Source organism: Amborella trichopoda, chromosome 7, assembly GCF_054954075.1.
Source record: "Amborella trichopoda isolate Santa Cruz 75 chromosome 7, AtrichopodaSantaCruz75HAP2 v2.0, whole genome shotgun sequence".
NCBI classification, from domain to species: domain Eukaryota; kingdom Viridiplantae; phylum Streptophyta; class Magnoliopsida; order Amborellales; family Amborellaceae; genus Amborella; species Amborella trichopoda.
Genome location: NC_142342.1, coordinates 3,298,896 through 3,319,366, shown reverse-complemented (window position 1 = coordinate 3,319,366; position 20,471 = coordinate 3,298,896). Strand labels below are relative to the sequence as shown.

General features: G+C 34.6%; 1 protein-coding gene across 1 annotated transcript; it reads right to left on the bottom strand.

The window, feature by feature from the left end:
* Positions 1-7,153: 7,153 nt before the first annotated feature.
* LOC18447181 (uncharacterized) lies at positions 7,154-9,124 on the bottom strand. The gene is made up of 2 exons (XM_006857282.4): positions 8,924-9,124; positions 7,154-7,601 (listed from the first exon to the last, which is right to left on the bottom strand). The coding sequence occupies exons 1-2, from the start codon at positions 9,044-9,046 to the stop codon at positions 7,365-7,367; spliced, it is 360 nt and encodes a 119-aa protein (XP_006857344.1). The 5' UTR covers positions 9,047-9,124; the 3' UTR covers positions 7,154-7,364.
* Positions 9,125-20,471: the final 11,347 nt, after the last annotated feature.

Sequence of the window (20,471 nt, the reverse complement as noted above, 5' to 3'; positions counted from 1 at the left end):
GTTTCAAGGCATCGCAAATATTTCCAGTAGCAAAAAAACGTATTCAAACACTATTTAAAAGTGCGCCGTACTTTGAATGTTTGGGGCCTCAGCCCTATACAAACCACACCCAGGTCAATTTTGGCATGCGAACAAGTAATTTTGTTCAATGCATGTTTATTTACTTGTTATTTACCTTGGAACAATGGAGTCAAATGAAGATCTATTCCTTGGTAAAGTACATTACATGGGCTAGGAAAAGGTCAATCACTCTATATGTGCAAAGGGGCACCTAGGAATGTGATATTCACCACCATTGAAGTCAAGAAAATATTTTATTTATGGTTTGTACATAGAAATGATACACTTCAGCCATCCCATTTTGTTAGGTGGTAGTGGGCCACGCAACCTAGCCCTAAAAAAAAGAAATAGGGCATGGGCCACAAGATGTGGCTTGAAAGCTGGGTTTGGGTTTGGGCTTGGGCTTGGACTAGGGTTAGGGCTAGGACTAGGGCCAGGGCCAGGGCCAGGGCTAGGGCCAGGGCCGGCACAACCAAGTCCTCTTCAACTTGGTTTGGCCCAGGCCAGGCCAGACTCATACCAGCCCTATGGGAACTAGGTGGCTAGGAGAAAGGCTGCCCCGCCCCTTATCCATTGCCAACCCTACATTTATATCAGATAATTTTTTAAGGTAATTATGACCTATGTCTATTGAAGTGATAAGTTCATTTATATAGGGCATCAACCTTATGCTATAAAGTATCACACGTCTCAGATACCTAGCAATTCAACCTCAAGATACATGAATATATTATTTGGAGCGCAAGTAGATTTTCAAGCAAGTGTAAATTCGTTGTTAAATATTATATATTTTAAATCTAGTCCTTTTTTGTTTTTTGTTTTAATACAATTTATTCCGAACAGTAGCAGTTGGACCAATTTTTACTAGACTAAACTCTTCATCAATTCAGTGGCCGCTCCAATCCTAATAGCATTGCTGAACAAATATAATTTAACTAATATTGGCTTAAAGATATTTAGGTATCAAAATTTAATTGTATGATTGTAAGTGACCTAACAATAAGTTCATCATTAATATCCACCTTGGCATTATTCTCCATTGACACTTTATTATCTGGCCAAGATTAAACAATTGTATATTTGTTTGAAGATACATAGAAAGATTTAGCTACTGTTATTAGGATTGGACTGCCATTGATTTGGTCAGAGGTATGGTTTAGTCAAAACTCGTCGAATCTCTTGTTGAATTAGTTTGAACGAATTTTTAAAATATTAAAAAAATATGCATAATACTTTAAAAAATATGTAATATATTAAGGAAAAAATAAAGGTCCGCTTTGTTTGTACAGTCGAACTGATTGAAACCGAATCATAAGACAAGCTAAAATTAATCAAACACTAGTTTTTACCGGTTTTGACCGAACCCAATTTTTACTTTAAACCAGACTAATCAAAGAACTGGTCGACAGTTCGACCAGCCAGACGATCAATTTTGGTCTAGTCTTCATAACCAAGAATCCGACTAAAGATAAAAAGGGGTAACCATTTTGCCTAAAACATCTATGGCTATCAACAACGATTATTAAGAAATAACAATAAGAAAAAAAGGTTCCCCTCTTCTCTCTCCAAAGGGCGGCCAGACTAATTTCAACCTCCCTTATGAAAGATAATCACACTAAAGCCAAATAGATGAAATGAACAAAATAATAAAAGCTTAGTTAATGTCCAATACATACTTATCTTTCTCTCACTAAGAGGCTATAAGGCTGAAATGTCAGCACCTCTTAAACAAAAGGAAAATGGTTTGATAGGGCTGTAGCTGTATCAAAGTAAGTAAAACCTCACCTCATAACTCATTAAAAATTGCAATTCAAGCATGAAAAACATTCATATTGATTTTTTCGGCTTAAACATTATGGTTGTAAAAAACAAAAAAATTCAAGCTCTAAAAATAGTGTATATTGTAGCAAATTATCGAGACCGTCAATTTCATCCTAAAATTAAGTGTTCATAGATCAACAAGATTTGTACATTTTTTTAGTTTCAAATGTTATTATTAGTGTTGGAATTGATTTTAGATCCATCATAGAGATTTTTGTTGCCGAAAGAGCTTTCCAGACGAGAATTTGATGTAAGGGTTGAATTTGGTTTTCCAAAGCCTAACCACAATTGAAATTATTAAAACTGGTCCCAAAATAAATTCTCTTTCTATATCTCACCCAAAAATCGGTGAAAATCTATGTAGGATTCAGAAAGTGTTTATCAATATTTGAATAAGTGAAATTGCATTCCAGTTGTATTTATTGGGGTATATACAATTGGTGTGGTAGAGTATACAACTAGAATACAATTTCAACTTGCAATGGCAAAGTAAAAGGGGAATACAACAAAATTGACATGTACCAGAATGCATAATGTGTTAACCCTAGAATTTGCAAGTTGAGATTCTGATAAAAGCTGCCAAAGGCATATCTCAAATATCAAAATCCCAAATTAATCAAGTGGCCAACTTTATTCAATGAGAATATATATGTTAATATTTAAATTTCAAATTTCGCAATTTAATGTGTGTTAATGTGTATCAGGAGTGATTTTATATGATTGTTCTATAGTAATATAATGAAACATTTTTTTAAAAATCATTTTAAGAGAATTTGTGTAACAATCCTAAACTTTCATTAAAAAAAATATCTCTTTTAATAAGTGATGGTCCATATGAGCATGATGGTCCTTAGAGACCATCACTACTTTCAAAAACTTTTACCGGATTAAGCTTTTGCTGCCTTGCCATGTCCTTTAGTGGACGTGATTTTCCGGTGTTAAAGGTGGTCAATTACGCGACACCTCATACATGAGATGGACGAGTTTTAAATAAATTAAACAGGACGAAAGATAAGACGTCGCCTAACAACTCCTTTCACGCTCTCCCTCTTACAAACAAAGTGAGCTCCTCTTTCTAATCGAATTTTTATCGGAAGCTCCTTCTCAAATATTTTAGGTAAGTGACTTCATTATCTTGAAAAATAATCCGTTCTTTTTAAAAAAATGAAATGAAATAATTACTTCTACTTATTATCATGAATTTAGGCGCGATAAATTTTATGCACAAGCGACCTCATTATTTTGAAAAATATTCTTTTTAATAAAATCGTGATATTTTATCTATGTTAGAAATTTTAAATGCTATAAATTCTTAGAAATAAATTTATTTATTTTTCTTGTCTATTGTTAGAGAATTTTAGATACTGTAAAATTATTAGAAATTAATGTGATATTTCTGCTTTTAGTAAAATTGTGAGATTTCTTTCTACTGTTTTTTAATATTTAGACATTGTAAAATTCATGTGCAAATGACTGCCTTATTATTTGAAAACTGATATTTTTGCAATTGATTATAGCATTGTCTGTGAAATGTTTATTTGCGAATTGACATTCCATAAATTGTAATAATTCCGTATTCTTGAATTTCTATAAGAGTTTTTCTATACATATTAGATTGGCAATTATGCTAGAATGTCTTTACGAACTGCTATCTTTCTAAATTTGAGCCCCAAATATTTGACTGGTTATTTTTGAATTGTTATTGAAAGTGACTGTTATTAATGGTTTCAGTAAAATTCATATTAATAATTTCAGTGATATGTTGAGTACATGATATTGCTGCTTTCGAATGTTTAAAGAGATTTAGAAATACTTTAAATATGAAAGTGGATTCATCTGGTTCGCCGGTGAGGTATAAGTGGACCTATCCGGTACGCCAGTATGGATTAAGTGGATTCATCCGGTACGCCGGTGAGGTATAAGTGGACCTGCAGGGATTAAGTGGACCTATCTGGGACGCCGATAGGGATTAAGTGGACCCATCAGGACACTGATGGGGTATATAGGTGACCTACTTGGGACGTCAGTAGGGTAATTTGTGAAATCCTCTGAATTATGCACAGCCGTTAAAATGTTATATGCATTTCAATTATTCGGATTATACTTAATTTTGCATTTTTTAAAGTGAAACTGTTAATGCATTTATGTTAATAGATCTCCTTTTTGAAAATATTGATATCTTTGAACCATGATTATTTTTAGGATTATGATGATCACTTACTGAGTAGCCAAACTCATTAAATTATGGTAAACATTTTTTTTCAGGATAACTATGATTTCATTTTGAGTGCTCGTCAGGATCAACTCTGGAAGATATTGTAGTTCTGCTTAAACTTTCTTTTGTTACTTTGTAAGAATTCGTCATTGTAAATTTGTCCTATCAAGAGATGTATATATGTTTTGACTGTCACATCTCAAGAATATCAGTATTGTAAATTCTTGGAGTGTGACAATTTATTTTAACCTAATTTGAAATATACACTCAATTCGCTATAACGAACAATGTAAAAAACAAAAAACAAAACAAAATTTGAAAATGCACCATAAAAATTGGTTTTTTGACCCAGTGAACAAAGGTTGTTCAAGGGATGATCAGATCTAGGCTTTTAATGATTTATTTTTCTTTTTTTTTATCCCAGTTTTTCTAGATTGGCATATAGACATTAGATAAGCAATTGTAGAAAGTAAAAACTTGATTTTGAGTTCTAAAGGCCTAGATCTCAGTATCCATCAAATGGATAGTCTCGATTCATTGTTGGAGAGTAGCTCATTTTAGCCTGTTCTAAGATGTGAATTCAACTTTTTTCTTTTTTACATTGATTGTTGGGATGAAGAGAGTGTAAGCATGAATGATACAAGTGCCAAAAATATTATTTTCAAAAGAGTGGTTTAATTATATCATAATAAAACACTGACATATGTGGTTTAAATAATGCGCCTACCTCAAACAATTAAAGGAAGGCACACCACTAAACTTTATTGCAATTTTGGTGCTGAAAACTATTACAATAGCCTAAAAATATGTTTCCACACCTAATTATGAAATTTAAAGCTCCGAAAATATGCAGATCGAACATATCTATAAACATTTTAAAATCTTGAAAATAGATGGCCTAATGGATGATTTGGAGACTTGAAACATTTTATTTTTCATATCTATGCATCTTGAGGTTGAGACGATCAACTAGATGGCTTTTCAGCATAAAAACAACCTTTTTTGAAGGGTTATACACACATACACAGACATAGTTACCTACACACAAGTTCAAGTCCTTGAAAATAAATTATAAAGCGTCAGATGTATATTGTTTGAAGCCAAAAGATTTCATGCTCCATCAGGAGCATATTGTCCATTTACTTCCTCAGGTAAAACCCAATTTGGGAGTAATTTTAGGATGACAAAATTCAAGGATGTAAAATCTTAAACCATAGAATAGCCTCAAAAAAGAAAATTTTCCAAATTGCACTTTCCATGCGCTTAGAACAAATGACGTCTCAAGATTAACCAAGACTGTCTAATTCTTAAGGGTGAGATCTAACTATTAGAAAAACCTAAAATTCAATGCATCGCTTTTAAAAATAATCATTTAGTAATTCTCTTAGGTTTTGGAGTAGATGGACAGCATGCTCTTGTGGAAGCATAGTACACGTGCTCTTAGTATAAAACATGAAGTGGGACATGTGATCAATATGCAATTTAGATGACAGAGAAAGAGAGAATTGAGCCTGAGGGCCGGGCCAAACCATGGCTGGCCAGGGCCATGACAAGTCCAGTGGCCCTGGCCACTTCCCTTTAACCTATTTTTTCCTTTGGGTCTATTAGGCCAGACTGGCATGGGATAGGCTAGGCTAGGCGCAGGCTTGGGCCAGGGCCCGCTCCTGGCCAGGGCCTCTTCGGTCCAATCCAAGCCATGACAAACTCGAGCGAGCTTTATAGGGATCAGGGCCAAGGGGCGGGTCCAGCCCAATGCCAGGCCTATTTTTCGAAGATTTATTTCGCACACGCGCACAAACAAGCAGAAATCTCTTTCCTGGTGCATACTCTAGAGTTAGTTTTCATGCTCAAGGAATTGGACTTCGACTTGAGCTTAGGTGGTTAGCAGCTGACTACTCTCTCTTTCTCTCATTGCTCTCTCTCTCTCGAGCACAAATCGATCTTTTCCAAAGGATAATACGCACTCGAGATATCATGCTCATCTTGTGCAATGGGATCTCTCTCTCTGATCTTGTGCTTTGGGATCTCTATTTTTCTCTCTCACATGCACGAGCACACACACAAATACATGTGTTCTAAAGGATCAGTTCCTCTAAAGATTTGCATCTTACTGAGAGTCCCATATTCCATTTTCATGGTGAAATGTCTGTTGCACTCTCGTTCTTCCCAATATCCTTGGGACTTTGTTCCTTCCAATATGCTTGGGACTTTAGATAACCGATCCAACCCCATCAAATAAAGAAAATTGTTTCATGCAGCGGGGACGGCATTTCTACATTTGCGGTCCCTGAGGTATAAAGCATACATCTTAAAGATGAATGTAAGTAGGCAGTCTATCTAAAAATAATTGAAACTAACTATCCAAATGTTTTTTTTAATAGAATTATTATTTTTAATTTTTAAAATTTATTTACTTTTTCATATTTATTATCTCCATGTTAGAGATTACATGTTCTTACAAATTAGATAAAAAGATCTATCTCAAAAATAAATTTTTAAGAAGTGACTCATTTCTACATGGACTCATAGAATTCGTGTCCTTCAAATAAGCCAACCCTTTCAAAGACCTCTCTCTCTCTCTCTCTCAACTTTAACCATGAAACTTCATTCAAAATAAAAGAATACATAAGGTGATACTAAAATGATCTCTCCATGTGAACTATGGGCTTGAACTTCTACTTCATTGGTGTTTCAAAGGTCGCCTGTCCAACTAGGGAATCACCCAAGTCCGACCAGATTGTGAGGTGGCAATTCGGCGCTGAAAAAACGAGAATCGTCCGAGGCTCCCTGTTTCTGGTATTTTTTTTTAGATTTTTCTGTGAGGTAAATTAAGGCCTGAAGAAAAGATAATTATCCAAGGCTCCCTGTTTCCTAGTTTTTGTTTTTAGATTTTTCTGTTAAATATGGTCCGATCCCTACCGAGTTGGAGATCTATTCCAATTTAAGAAAAATGGTTGTCTACTTTTAATTGTCGTGGTTCAGAGATAGCATCACATGTACTTCCTTGTTAGAACATCCATGCTGCATTCTCTCTCTCTCACAGATACATACACAGAGAGAGATTCCCTTGGCCACTGTAATTGAGCTCCAACATTCCAGACTTACATTGCCTTAGGGCAAAAACTTGGTGGTCATGAAATCGGTAGAAAACACAGCAAATTAGATGTCCTCAACAAAGATTTTGGCAGGATATTTGATTGCATTCTTAACAACATTTGCCTTAGGACGAAAACTTGGTGGTCATGAAATCAGTAGAAAACACAGCAAATTAGATGTCCTCAACAAAGACTTTGGCAGGATATTTGATTGCATTCTTAACAAGCTTCTTAGTGGCAGCATCCGCAAGATTAACCTCACATATATCAGCAAGTCTTATGAGATACAATAAAACATCTGATAATTCTTCTCCAAGGTGTTCTTTATCTGATATCTCCCAATTTGGCAAGCCCCTTGCCACCTCTCCCCTCCATTGAAATATCTCAGCTAGCTCCCCAACCTCACCAACCTAAGATAAGGAAATAAAAAATAACTTTATCAACTTAAATTTTGAAAAGTATCATATTCGAGTCTGAATTTAAAAAAAAATAATAAATCAATACATGTGAAAAATGAGAAAAAGAGATTATTTTTTTCTAGTGAACATAGGTCCATTTGGTAAATATTTGATCTAGGCCTTAATTTTTTAGATTTCTTATTTTTAAGATAAAGACCTTAAAACTTCTTTTAACCTTTCTTCTCAAATTCTTACAAAAGGAGTACTTCATCTCATTTAAAATCCCTTAAGCCCCCTGCTTTAAGCCGTGCACGATGCAGTACCAAGATGGACAATTTTAGAGCAGGCATTTCTAACATTCATATTAGACATTGACACGTATCCGTTCTTTATAAAAAAACGAGAAAAAACAAGTACCAAAATAGCCATTATTCCTTGTAGCAATCTCTTGTTAAACCAGTGGCAATTCAGATATTTTTCAACATAAGAAATAACTAGGCAGCCTCGGTCTTTTTTACGCACCTTAACAAAATCCCTAAGGGCACGTTTGGTTTGCATGAAAATGTTTTCAAGCGTATAAAATTTCTCTCATGCGAGCAAGTGTAAGAATATTTTCATATCAATGAGTGTTAGTACATCTTTTCACACCAATTGACAACTAATTGATATAAAAATATTCCTATACTCGATCACATGAGATATTGTTTTCATGTGAAAATGTTTTCACACAAACCGAACTGAACCAAACGTGCCGCAAATGAATCCGTAATTTAATTATAAAAAGATCACTAATATATATATATATATATATGGGAGTGGATTCCATCAGCCCACGGGCTGACTGTTACAATATCAGCCAATGACCTATATTCAATCTGGGCTGATCTGATGGTTACAATTTCATTTCGTATTTGAATTTTCATTTTTTTCTACAAATCCAAATCACATGAAATTTTAGACGCTCATTATTCGCATCAAGGCGTACCTAATAAAAAACATAATAAAAATATAAAAAAAATAATTCGTAAAATATAAATTTATTAAAATTCTCTCAAAATGTTTCAGGGGTATTTTGATCAATTTATATTTTTTGAATATATATATATATATATATATATTCATGTGGTTTGATAAGCTGTCGGTGTGATTAGAGAGCACGAAGTGCTACTAAGGTACGGGGGGGTGCTACCACCACAACCCAGCACCTTTTCCGTGGTAGACTTTGGATTTGGGTATGTACTTGTTTGGTTAGCAATTGACATTAACAATGCTACATCTGTTAATTCTTACTACTAAACTACCCAAAAAAAAGGCTTGAGAAGAAGAAAATATACCAGTGCAAGGAGGAGGTTTCTAGGGCTATGGTATTGATCCCAATCTCTAACCCTTGCAAACTCTGCAAGCCTCATTTGAAGCTCTCGGAGGCTGATATCTGCCTCCTCTTTGTCTTCCTTCATGGCCTGTTAGAAATGGGTATAAATGTGTGGGTGGGTTGTGAGGCTTTAAAGGCATTTTATTCCCATTTCCTCAATTTATTTTTCAATTATTTAGAGGAATATATAATCTAAAGGAGGGGAAAAAGGAACTAAAAGTTGGTGGTGGTGGAGTTGAAAATGCCCCATGTTTTATGCGTGAGATTCCATTTTACATCATGCAATGTGGCCAGAACCCATGGACTAAAATGAGAGAGAGAGATGATAAATATTGACTACAATAAGTTACTTGTGTAGTAGTTAAACATGAGTATAAAGAGAAGGAAAAGTATATATAGAAGGTGACATCCTAAATTAAGGTGCAACTCAAAAATCCTTTAGAATAGAGTGTTATGATATTAGAAAACCCTCCTAATTTGACAATCTCAATCTCTAGATGTATGGATATAAAGGATTAAAGACTTTCTAAGTCTTAAAAATTATACCTTGTAACAAATTATTTGGACGGTCTATTTTAAGATTTTCTAGTGTTTAAAGATCTGCTTGATCCATCTGTTTTTTTTTTAAAAAATATAACGGGGATAATAAGAGATTTTCAAGCTATCATAAAGTTTCCAATACCTAAACTACATCTCAAACAAAATTTAGAGATGTGCTTACTTCTACAATATGAGGAGGGCACTTTTTACAAACCTCACCCTAAAGAGAATAGTGGCCCATATAATTTGGCCCATGATAGTTAGATAAAACACCATGTTCTCCACATGCATTCTTCAAATATTGAACTTATAATTTGCATCTTCTTAACACATAGCCATTCGATAGAGGATACAATATGAGGTCCATATTATCTGGCCCATGATAGTGAGCTAAAACACCATGTTTTCAACATGCATTCTTCAAATACTGCACTTATAATTTGAACCTTCTTAAAATATATCCATTCAATAGTGGATTGCAATATGAGGTGGGCATATCTTTTACTTCTTTATTAACTTTGGATTGTAAATTTTTTTCTAAAAGTGCTTCATGTCAGATCATATAAGAGAATATGGAAAGAACAGTACGATGTTTTGAAACTAAGCACTCTTAAGTGATACACCTCTAAATATTGTTGGAAGATAAAATTTTAATGTCGAAAGTCTCCATGAAAATCTATTTTCCCCTATAATCATGAAATTTAAAGCTCAAAAAATGATTCAGATTGAGCAGATATAAAAATTTGAAAATCTTGAAATTGACGGTTCAGATAATGTGTTACAAGACGCATTATCATTAGGACTTGAAATCCTCTTTTTTATCCTTTCAGATTCATATATATCAAAGTTGAAGTGATCAATTGACGGGTTTTTCAACATTGGGAAAACCTTTTTCAGTGAGTTTCTAAGGTGTGTTATGAGGTTGATGCCCAGTATAAACTTTTCTTTTGAAAATACAGATAAATAGAAGAAAAAATGTGCCTTATGAACTCCTGGAATGCGGAGACCTAATGAAAATTAGAAAAAATGTTAAGCGAATTTTGGCTTTTTTCCTTTGAGATATATTATTAGTGAAACTGTCCATTTGCTTCCTCGAGTAAAACCCAATTTATGAGTATTTTTATGGCCTCAAATTTTTGGGATGTAACCTCTTGAACCCATTGATTAACCTCCCATTTTTTAAATCAAATCACACGCTCTATGTATTTTAAAAAAATAACATCCCAATGCTGAACATGGGCCATCCAATTTTTGGAGGGCAAGATCTAGGTCTTGAAGAACATATAATCCCTTTTCTTTCTTTTTTTAATAATAATCTAGTGATTCTTAGGTGGAACCTCAAATTTCATATGAGAAGGTTATAACCTCCTATCCTCGTAGGATTTATTCTCTCCTTTGCCATATTCTTTTGAAGTCACTTTTTCATAAAGCTTCAAGACATAAATGCTTGAATTTACTAATGAGAATAAATTATACAATTATACTAAAAGCATATATACCTTCCTATTACGTTTTCTATATTCGATTCGTGTTCCCTTTGATACTCATTTTCCTTTGTATAATTCATGTTGATAATATGTGGTATATATACAACAAATAATATATACATTCGTTTTCTATTTGCCATCTTGATATGTTATTCTAAACTTGCCTTTGTTATCTTGATATGTTATTCTAAATTTGGCTTTGTTTGTTTAATGTTTGCGAATCCCCATCCGAAACTATCTTTTGGCGACCCTTTGCCTAACCTTGTTTTGACCTTTGAGAGGGAGAGGGAGTGTGTGTGTGTGAGAGAGAGTCTTCTTTTTTTTCTTCTTAGAAATAAGATTTGTGAAAGTTTAGAGAAAAAGAGTCTTTTTTTTTTTTTTTCCCTTAGAAATAAAAGTTTTGAAAGTTTAGGCTGATAACCCTTTATGTATGGGGAAGTTTTTATAGGAATTTATATGTGTCACCCTCTCCCAACCACCCGATCTAAATAGATGGTTGAGATGACCTCAATCACAATTCATGCCTACCTCCTACTATATTTTTAATTTTTTCTATAATTATATTGGCATCAAATTTGGGGTGTCCAATTCTCTCATATGCGCACACATACCAAAAATATTTTAAAAAATATATTTTCAAAAAATAAATAATAAATATACTGCTAAAAGTTGGTCATTTTATTTCATGAAAATGTTTTTTAAATAATTTTTAGGGCGCCCTATTGAGATGATCACACGTACCAAATTTCATATTCATCTAATTTGTAAAATAATTAAAATAAAATACCCAGAGCCATCAGATCTTGATCAATTGGTCAAGGCTCTCTTGTGACAGTATGGATGAATGTATCCAAGCCATTCATTCAGATTCAAGGCGGGAAGAGAGTGGCATATATAAATTCCAAATTTTTCTTTATGTATTTTCATTTTGTATGAGGTCACAATCACCTTGCTGGTGGTCAGAACTGAAATCACGTGTTACCATAGTTCCCATTTGATGGCCACGTGTAGTTATAAGCTTTTTATGCCAAAAATAATTGGTGTTATTTTATACAATTCTAAAAAAGTTTCATATTTTCATTGTTTTAGAGAATAAGACTATGTATAAGAGTGTTGTATTTTGAAAAATAGGAGTACAAAAAATAAAATCAAAATATGAATTTAGATTATTTTTCTATTTATAAGATGATGTCAAAAATTGAGGTAGTTTTGAATGGGAATGTTTGGAAATAAAAGCTGACACACACATGTCCTTTAATTGTTAAGGCCTTAGATACTCTTTTTAATTAACTATTAATGCAATTAGGGTGTGGCTTATTTAGAGGCTAAGGCGCACATTCAAATAGTGTCAAGAAATTGGTTTCAATATTGGAAATCTTTGTGATAGCCTTCAAATATATTTTCATTTTTACTTATAAAATATAAACCTGCAAACATAGTATAGATCGAATAGATCTATGAAAACTTAAAAATCTTGAAAATTGACCGTCCAAAAATACGCTATAAGATGTACTATTTCTAAAACTTGAAATCTATTTTTTTCTCATGTCCATGCATCTTGATGTCGAGATGATCAATTTGAAGATATTTGGGCACCAAAACAACCTCTTTTAATGAAACTTTTAAGGTGGGCTCTAATTTGATTGTTTAGAACCTCGGCTCTATACTAACTTTTTATATACAATTATCCTATAATGGATTGCGCTTCATAACTAAATTTGGTAAAAATTTGATGAAGTTAGTTGAATATGGGCCGCATTGTGCTGAATTTAGTGTATTTCATGAAAAATTTGGTTGCTAGAAGTGCACTGGGTTTCTATATTATGAAATCATTTGTGTTTTCTACATTACCTAAAACTCTACTATATGTAACAATATCGAATCGAATGTGAACTACAAATATATTAGGGATTGTCTAAAAAGAGACCATCAATATTTTGTATATGGGATCACAATCATTTTTTTCCTTTAAATTTCAAAATGGGTGGTTGTAAGAGTGGCATTTAATAGACAAAAAGGTCCAAAAAAGATATTTTTTTCCAAACTATTCAATTTGACATCTAATGAATAAGACTGATTGTAACCTCTATATACAAAAAAGTATATCACTTATCAGAATTTTGACTTGTTCTCCTGACTAAGAGTGACAATAGGCAAGGCAAAAGTTATGATAGGGCTGACCCTACCCAAAGGGTCACTGCTCAAGCTTAGCCCACTACTAGGTGGCCTAGTCCTATCAATAGGTTTGGACCGCGGCAGGCAAGTATATATTGTCTTGTTTTTTACATTCACAAAAAGACTATTGAAAAAAAAAAAGACTATGGGGATAATTCAGGTCATGACGACATTGTGTATTCCAGGGCCCGGGCCCTTGAGCAAAATTTAGTGGCTTAGGCCTAGGCTATTCTAGGATGGGCCTAGCCGACTGGGCCGCTTGACTCATTTCTACCCTTGCTCCTGAGCTCTCTCTTTCTCTCCAGTTTTTTTAGGGAAATATTGATTGTTTTTTGTCAAACTAGAATTTTGATTAACTGAGGTGAATATGGGCTGGATGATGCCCATCTCAATACATTTCACTGGAATTCCAGCCCTGTTTTCAGTCAAAATCTAAGATATGGTTCAAAGCATCTAGCTGAAATTAAGAAAATAAAGTCATTTGTTACTTTAATTTAGAATAATTCTCCTCTCTCTTTCTCTGTAGCCGATTCGGGATCCATCATCGTCAAGAGATAAAAGATGTATAGGTCTAGTAATGAGCCGGTTGGTCCAGCCTGGTGCAGCAAGCTCGGCCATAGTGAATGATTTAAACCTAGTGGTTTAAAACCTAGAGATTAACTTAGATTGGGTTCAGTGAGTGGGTTATCCGGGTCCATGACTCTTGGAATCACCCAAATTTTAGTTTTTCTGTTTGATTATTATTGTTATTATTTATTTTACATTTGTTAATTCACTTGATCTGCTAATACAACTGGTGGCCATTTCAACTTACAATGGAAGTTTTTTAACATTACTTAAACTGATACGTTTTTTCACAAGCCTTGCAATCATCCACACCTTAACTATGGCGTTGAAAAAGAAATAGGAATCATCATCATCATAGCTTTTTTCCAATTATTTGCGGCCTAAAAGAAATATACATATAAAAAAATATAATAAAGTAAAATATCAGTAATTGCTAATGAAATTCTTTTTCTTTACCTCTAGTTGAAAGCTTGAAGCCCTTAGTCAAATAAAAACCTAACAATAGATCTTCACTAATTCACCCTTCTTTATAGATTTATTGGTGCTTTTGGTAAGTTTCCCTCACTTTAATAAATGATACAATTTGTGGGAATTACTCACCTTATGTCGAATAGATTATGGATGAAATCAACTCTGGATATTTGTTTGCCTCACGCAGACGGCAGACCCAACCCAACCCACCTGATCTATTTTATATAATATGATGTTGAATTTGTATTTTTATTTTGCTTCGACACAGACCCAACCCAACCCACCTGATCAAGTCCGGGTAAATTTGAATTGGGTCTACGTCAATATGATTTGGACCCGACACAGGTTCGGGCTAGGTCCGGATATCACCTGGACCCTAACCCAACTCAACCCACTATAGTGCTATTTATTGCAAATAATCAATTCGATGACGTTTTGACCAGTTTCACCACAGGTGGTAATCGGCACCTGTGGACCTGAGATACGACGGGTAGACCCAACCCTGGTATGACCCAACACATCAATTTTGGGTTCAATAGCCTGGACTTGATTCGGGTCTAGGTAGCCCGTCTCTTTGTTTTTTGAGTTAAATATAAATCTTTTTTTTCTAAATGTAAAAAGAAAAAATATCTCCATAAACCCCATTTTCAACTTTCACTTCTTTTTAAACCCAAAATTTCAACTTTATCTATTTTTATTCCAACTTTTAACCTAAACAAATTAAAAAACCCGAAATTTCAACTTTATCTATTTTTATTCTAACTTTTAACCCAAACAAATTAAAAAAGACATCTTTTTTTAACTCTCTCCTCACCTATTTCTCTCTCTAAACTGTTCTTCCTCTCTCTTTCTGCAACCCATTTCTTTCCAGCTTAACAATGGTGGAAGCCTGGAGATTGTAGAGAAAATGGGCCACCTCGTGCCGTCAAGCTTCATGATGGAGCTCTACTTCATCGTCGCCATCTTATACGCCATTGCAGTACTAGAGACATACATGGCTTCACCTTCTTCTAGTTCATCTAAATACGCTATGCAACTCCTCTCCTTCAAAGGTATGGTTCCCTAGGAGACCGTTGATTTGTTGATCTGCAACTCCTCTCCTTCAAAGCCTAATGAAACATCCATGAAAGCTTCTCCATTGATACCTAAAAACTTAGTTTCAGGGTCTGGGAAAGATTCATATTGTAGTGTTTCTGGAAAAGGTGCACCAATAGAACATGGAAAGCTGCCTCTTTCTAAACTCGTCTCAAGGGATTTGTCAAGTAAAGGTGTCAACACCAAGGGTTCAATCTTGGTATCTGGTCATGGAGATTGAGCGTCTGCTACCCCAAGATTGAAATCTTCCCCATTGAGAGCTAAAGACTTAGTTTCAGGGTTGGACGGAGTTTTGGATGGTAGTAGTTTCAGCATTGCCATCTGGTAATGGGGATCAAGAGTTCATCACCCCAAGATCAAAGATCTCGATCACTGCTTCCTCTATCTCGATTACTGCTTCTTCTATGTTCATGCACAATGTCTTGTGGGTGATAACGTCATCGACCAAGACCTTGGTGGTATCCGCAATTTTTTTCGATTGCCCAAATTTAGAGTTCCTTGACCTTTCAGGGAACAACTTTTCAGGTGAGCTCTCTGCTTTAGGTTCCCTAACTCTAAATAGTTGGGGGAGATAGAGAGAGAGAGGGGTTTGGGAGGTTGATCAGGGGAGAGAGAAAGGGAATCATGTCAAGAGAGATAGGGGTTTATCAAAACAATGTCTTTTTAAATTTGTTTGGATTAATAAAATTAGTAAATAATGAATAAAATATGTTTAAGGTAGGAGATATAATAGAGTGGATTTCTATGTAGTAAGATAAGTTTTACAACCTTAGGTCAATGGAGAAATGAATGTTGAAAATGGGGTTTACGAAGATATTTTCCCATATAAAGATTAATTTTCAGCCAAGTTCAAGTTAGGTCTAGGTCCTTATGATCAATCTTGGTTTGGTTCCAGATACCATAGGATACTTCCAGGTCCGGGTCCGGGTCTGGCCGAGAGAGAGACAGCTCTTTGTTCATTCGAAAAAGACAGAGCACTTTGCTGCCTTATAGATAATAGAAACAAAATTCTCTCTAAATTTTATTCAATAGAGAGAGTGTATCGCAATAGGTGGCTTGGCTTGAAGTCAGTGAAATTAAATCAAAGCATATGGGTGATGTATTAAATTGTTCATCTATGAATTGGAAGTGTTTGGAAACCACACACTTTTCTAACCCAAAAGGCTTTGTTAAAGCTTATGGGGAAATTCGGCAAGGGGATCCCCTTTCCCCTTTTCTATTTACTATTATGGGAGAGATATTCAGTATAATGCTTACTTTAGTTGTACAATTAGGGATATTGAAGGGTTTCAAGTCAAATCTGATTGGATAATGGTATCACACCTGCAATATGTAGATGATACATTAATTTTATGTGGTGCAAATGAAATGAAAATACAAAATTTTAAGAGACTTTTTCGAGTTTTCGACGTTGTTACTGGACGAAAAGTGAATTTACAAAAAACACAGTTAATGGGAGTAGCTTGTGGTGAAGGAAAGGTACAGGAATATGCTGAAAAAATGAACTGAGGTACTGACTGTTTTCCTTTGAAATATATTGGTTTGCCTCTTTTTGATAATACTAGATTCATAGCATTGTGGTATCCTTCGATTCAACGTATGGAATACAAATTGGACTTATGGAAATTCAAATTATTATCTTCGAGGGGTCGAATAACATTAATTAAAGTTGTGTTATCAAATCTACCCATTTATTATATGTCATTGTTTAAGATGTTGAGTAAGATTGCAATAAGATTGGAGGATATTATGAGAAAGTTTCTATATGGGGGAAATGAGGAGAAGAATAAATATAATTTGGTGAAATGGACAAAAGTGTGTACTCCAATTTGTTGGGGGGGGGGGGGGGGGGGGGGGGGGGGAGGGGAGTCTGAAAATCATAAACACATGAACAGTGTTACTAAACAAATGGTGGTGGAGATGTGCAAATAAAAAAAATCAGTTATGGAGTAGAATCGTAGGGGAAAAATATGGTGAAGATAAGGACCTTGAGTTTGTCTTTTATAGAATTGATAGAAAAAAATCGTGTGGTGGCCGCTGGATTTCTATCCATAAACAAAGACCGATGGGGTGTCTCTAGAATGATATGATGTACAATCTCAATGTGAAAACGAGAGAGAGATTTGTTAAGAATGTTAGGATATAGGTTTATGGGAATGCCCGAGGTTTGGATGGGTTAAACTAAAATTTGATGGGTGTTCATTGGGAAACCCCAGTCAAGCGGGTGTGGGAGGTATTATTAGAGAATAGGATGGTAAAGTTCTACTGAAGTATCATCGACCAGCAGGGACAGTGACTGAACTTCGAGCTATGCTTTAAGGGATCAAGTTGGTGAAGAAATTTCGAAAAGCTGTGGAAATAGAAGGGGACTCTATAAATATAGTCAAGTGGATAAAGAAAGAAGCTGCTTATCCTTGGAGATTTCGTAGTTTAACCAGCCAAGTGAGTGACTGTTGCAAGGATATAGAGTATGTTATTAGACATATTTAGAGAGAAAGTAATATAGAGGCTGATGGTCTTTCAAAACAGGTGCTCTTGATAGTAGTTTAATTGTAGAAAGATTTGATAGTACTTAATTTTGTTGTTTTTACTTGAAGCTGTTTGTTTTCTGTTGTGACTCTGGTAATGTTTATGTTGTAAACTCGGTTTTTGATGAATAAATAAAGTGTGATTGTTTCTCAAAAAAGAAATCTATGGATCGGGAGTAAAATTCATATGCATGTATGCGTGTTTTGTGTGTCGAATGTAGAGGTGGCAATCGGGTCAGGTCGGCCTGCCAACATTGTGGGTCGACTCAAATCGAGAACGGGTCTGGGTGTTGGACCCATTGAGTAGGGTCTAGTCCAAGTCCGACTGGACCCTATCGAGTCCGGGTTGGATCTGGCTAGACCCAACCTAATATAAAACATATAAATATATACAACATATTGTTTATGAATTGGAAGAGTAAAATTCATATGCATGTGTGTGTGTTTGTGTGTCGAATGTAGGGGTGGCAATCGGGTCGGGTCGACCTGACTCAAATTTGGAATGGGTCTAGGTGTTGGACCCATTGGGTCGGGTTTGATCCAGGTCTGACTGAACTCTATCGAATCCGAGTTGGGTCTGGCTGGACCCAACCCAGTATAAAAAAGATATAAATATATATAATATATAAAGTAACTTTTTAAATTTCTAGACTCCGACCTGACTCGTTGCCACCCCAAGTCGAATGAGTTTTGGCACATGTATGGCAAGTGCGTTTTACTACCAAAATCTATCTTTGGAGCTGAAATTTCACAAGAAGATAATCTCGGATAAAAATGAAATTTAAACATTTAAATAAAATGTTCTAAAATGATTGGTCCAAAAACAACCCTTAATGGTGATCGAGATTAGTTAAATATTAGATTAAAAATCCATCTCTAATATGGATTTTCTAAGGCGAGGACGCTTCAATAGTCTAGCCGCATAAAACCTCAAGCCTCTAATTTTCCTCAAAACATCTTAAAATATATCATTTTGTTTGTTCTCTTTCTAGCCTTTTGATCTTTGCTCAAAAGTCGATTTGTATAATAAATCAAATACAATTGCCAAAGTAGATCTATTTAAATCTATTTAACAATCTATTGGACATGGTTCCTATGAGTCCATGTAGAAATGAGTCCCCTCTTAAAAAAGTAGTTTTGAGATGGATTTTTGGACTTAATTTTGAAAGACATGTAATCTCTAATATAGAAAACATGAATATGATTAAATATATAAAAATTGAAAACTATAAATAATAATTCTATTAATAAAACATTTGGACCGTTAATTTCAATTGTTTTTTAGATGGACCACCTATTTGCATCCATCTTTAAGATAAATGATTTATAATTTAGGACCACATATTGTAGAAATGCAGTCTAGCTCGTATGAAACAATTTTCCAATCTATTTGACCTGCAATGTGATTTCTAGGCACTTTTTGTGGCGCGTTTGAAATCTTGAAGATTCGATTTTGAAAAACGCTTATTTTAGCATAAATACGGTAGTATTCACTTTTCAACATTAAAAATAAAGTCGATAGATGTTTTGATATCTATTTTTTTTTGCGTAACATTTCCCTGTTATTAATCAAGGAAGTGCCATTGTGTCAGGAAGACATCATTTCTAAAACCACATCTTTCAAAATTCAACCATGCCATTACAATTCGTCTTCCTTTGTCCTTTTTTTTTTTTTTTTTTCATTACAGCCATTTGTCCTTTTTTGTTTTTTCTCTTGACCGCCATTTCTTCAAATTTACTCCAAACGCTTTTCAACTATGTACATGTACATTTAACCTGTAGGTCTCTATCCTCATGTTGTTCAATTTCATAGCTACCAACACTTTTCATACCAAATGTAGCATACTCATTATTTACTTATTGACAAATAAATAGATGGGGTATGCTAATTTCTTTATATATGTTACTGCATATTTATTAATTGAAAGCAGCAATTTTTAAGGTGGCAGTATCAATACAATAAGTTGTTAACGTAGCGGGTTTACTTTTTGTCATAGAGTCGCGGCCTTATGCTAACTCAATATTTTCTTTTCAAAAGAAAATGATCCAAATACTTGTAAGAGATGAGCTAAAAGGGGCTGTCACTTGGTTTGATGGTAAAAGGCTCGGTAGCGAGCTAAAAGGGGTTGTCACTTGATATGATGGTAAAAGGCTCGGGTAGCTAGCAAGTACATGGGTTCGAGTTTTGGGAGCTGCCACTTTATGCATAAAAAATCAAAGGTTATATGACCATTTCCATCTCTTCTCGCTCGAGATCCTACGTAGATCAGTATAGAGTTATGACCCTTTATCAAGACCTGTAAGAGATGAACTATTTGATATTCCACTAATAGCTTTTAATCTAATTTCAAAATACTCATAACATTGGAATTGCTGAAAATGGGCCTAATGTTGACGATTCATCCCTCAGGATTATTTTGGTAAATTTCATTTTTAATACAATTCATTTGCGAAGGGCAATTACGAAATTTCGTCACAATAACTCTCAACAAATAATACAAGGACTAAGATGCCATTTTTGACAATTATCGCGTTTAGATCGGTCATTTTTGGTCTCCTTTTCAGCCCTAGATCGAACGGCTCACATCAACCCATGCCAAATCTCGACCCCAAATAGAAAACCCCTTTTTCTTCAACACAAAACCCT

Coding starts and splice junctions, on each gene's coding strand:
- LOC18447181 (XM_006857282.4), bottom strand. CDS start 9,046: ATGAAGGAAGACAAAGAGGAGGCAGATATCAGCCTCCGAGAGCTTCAA. Junction 7,602..8,923: donor GAAACCTCCTCCTTGCACTG/GTATATTTTCTT, acceptor TCCTTATCTTAG/GTTGGTGAGGTTGGGGAGCT.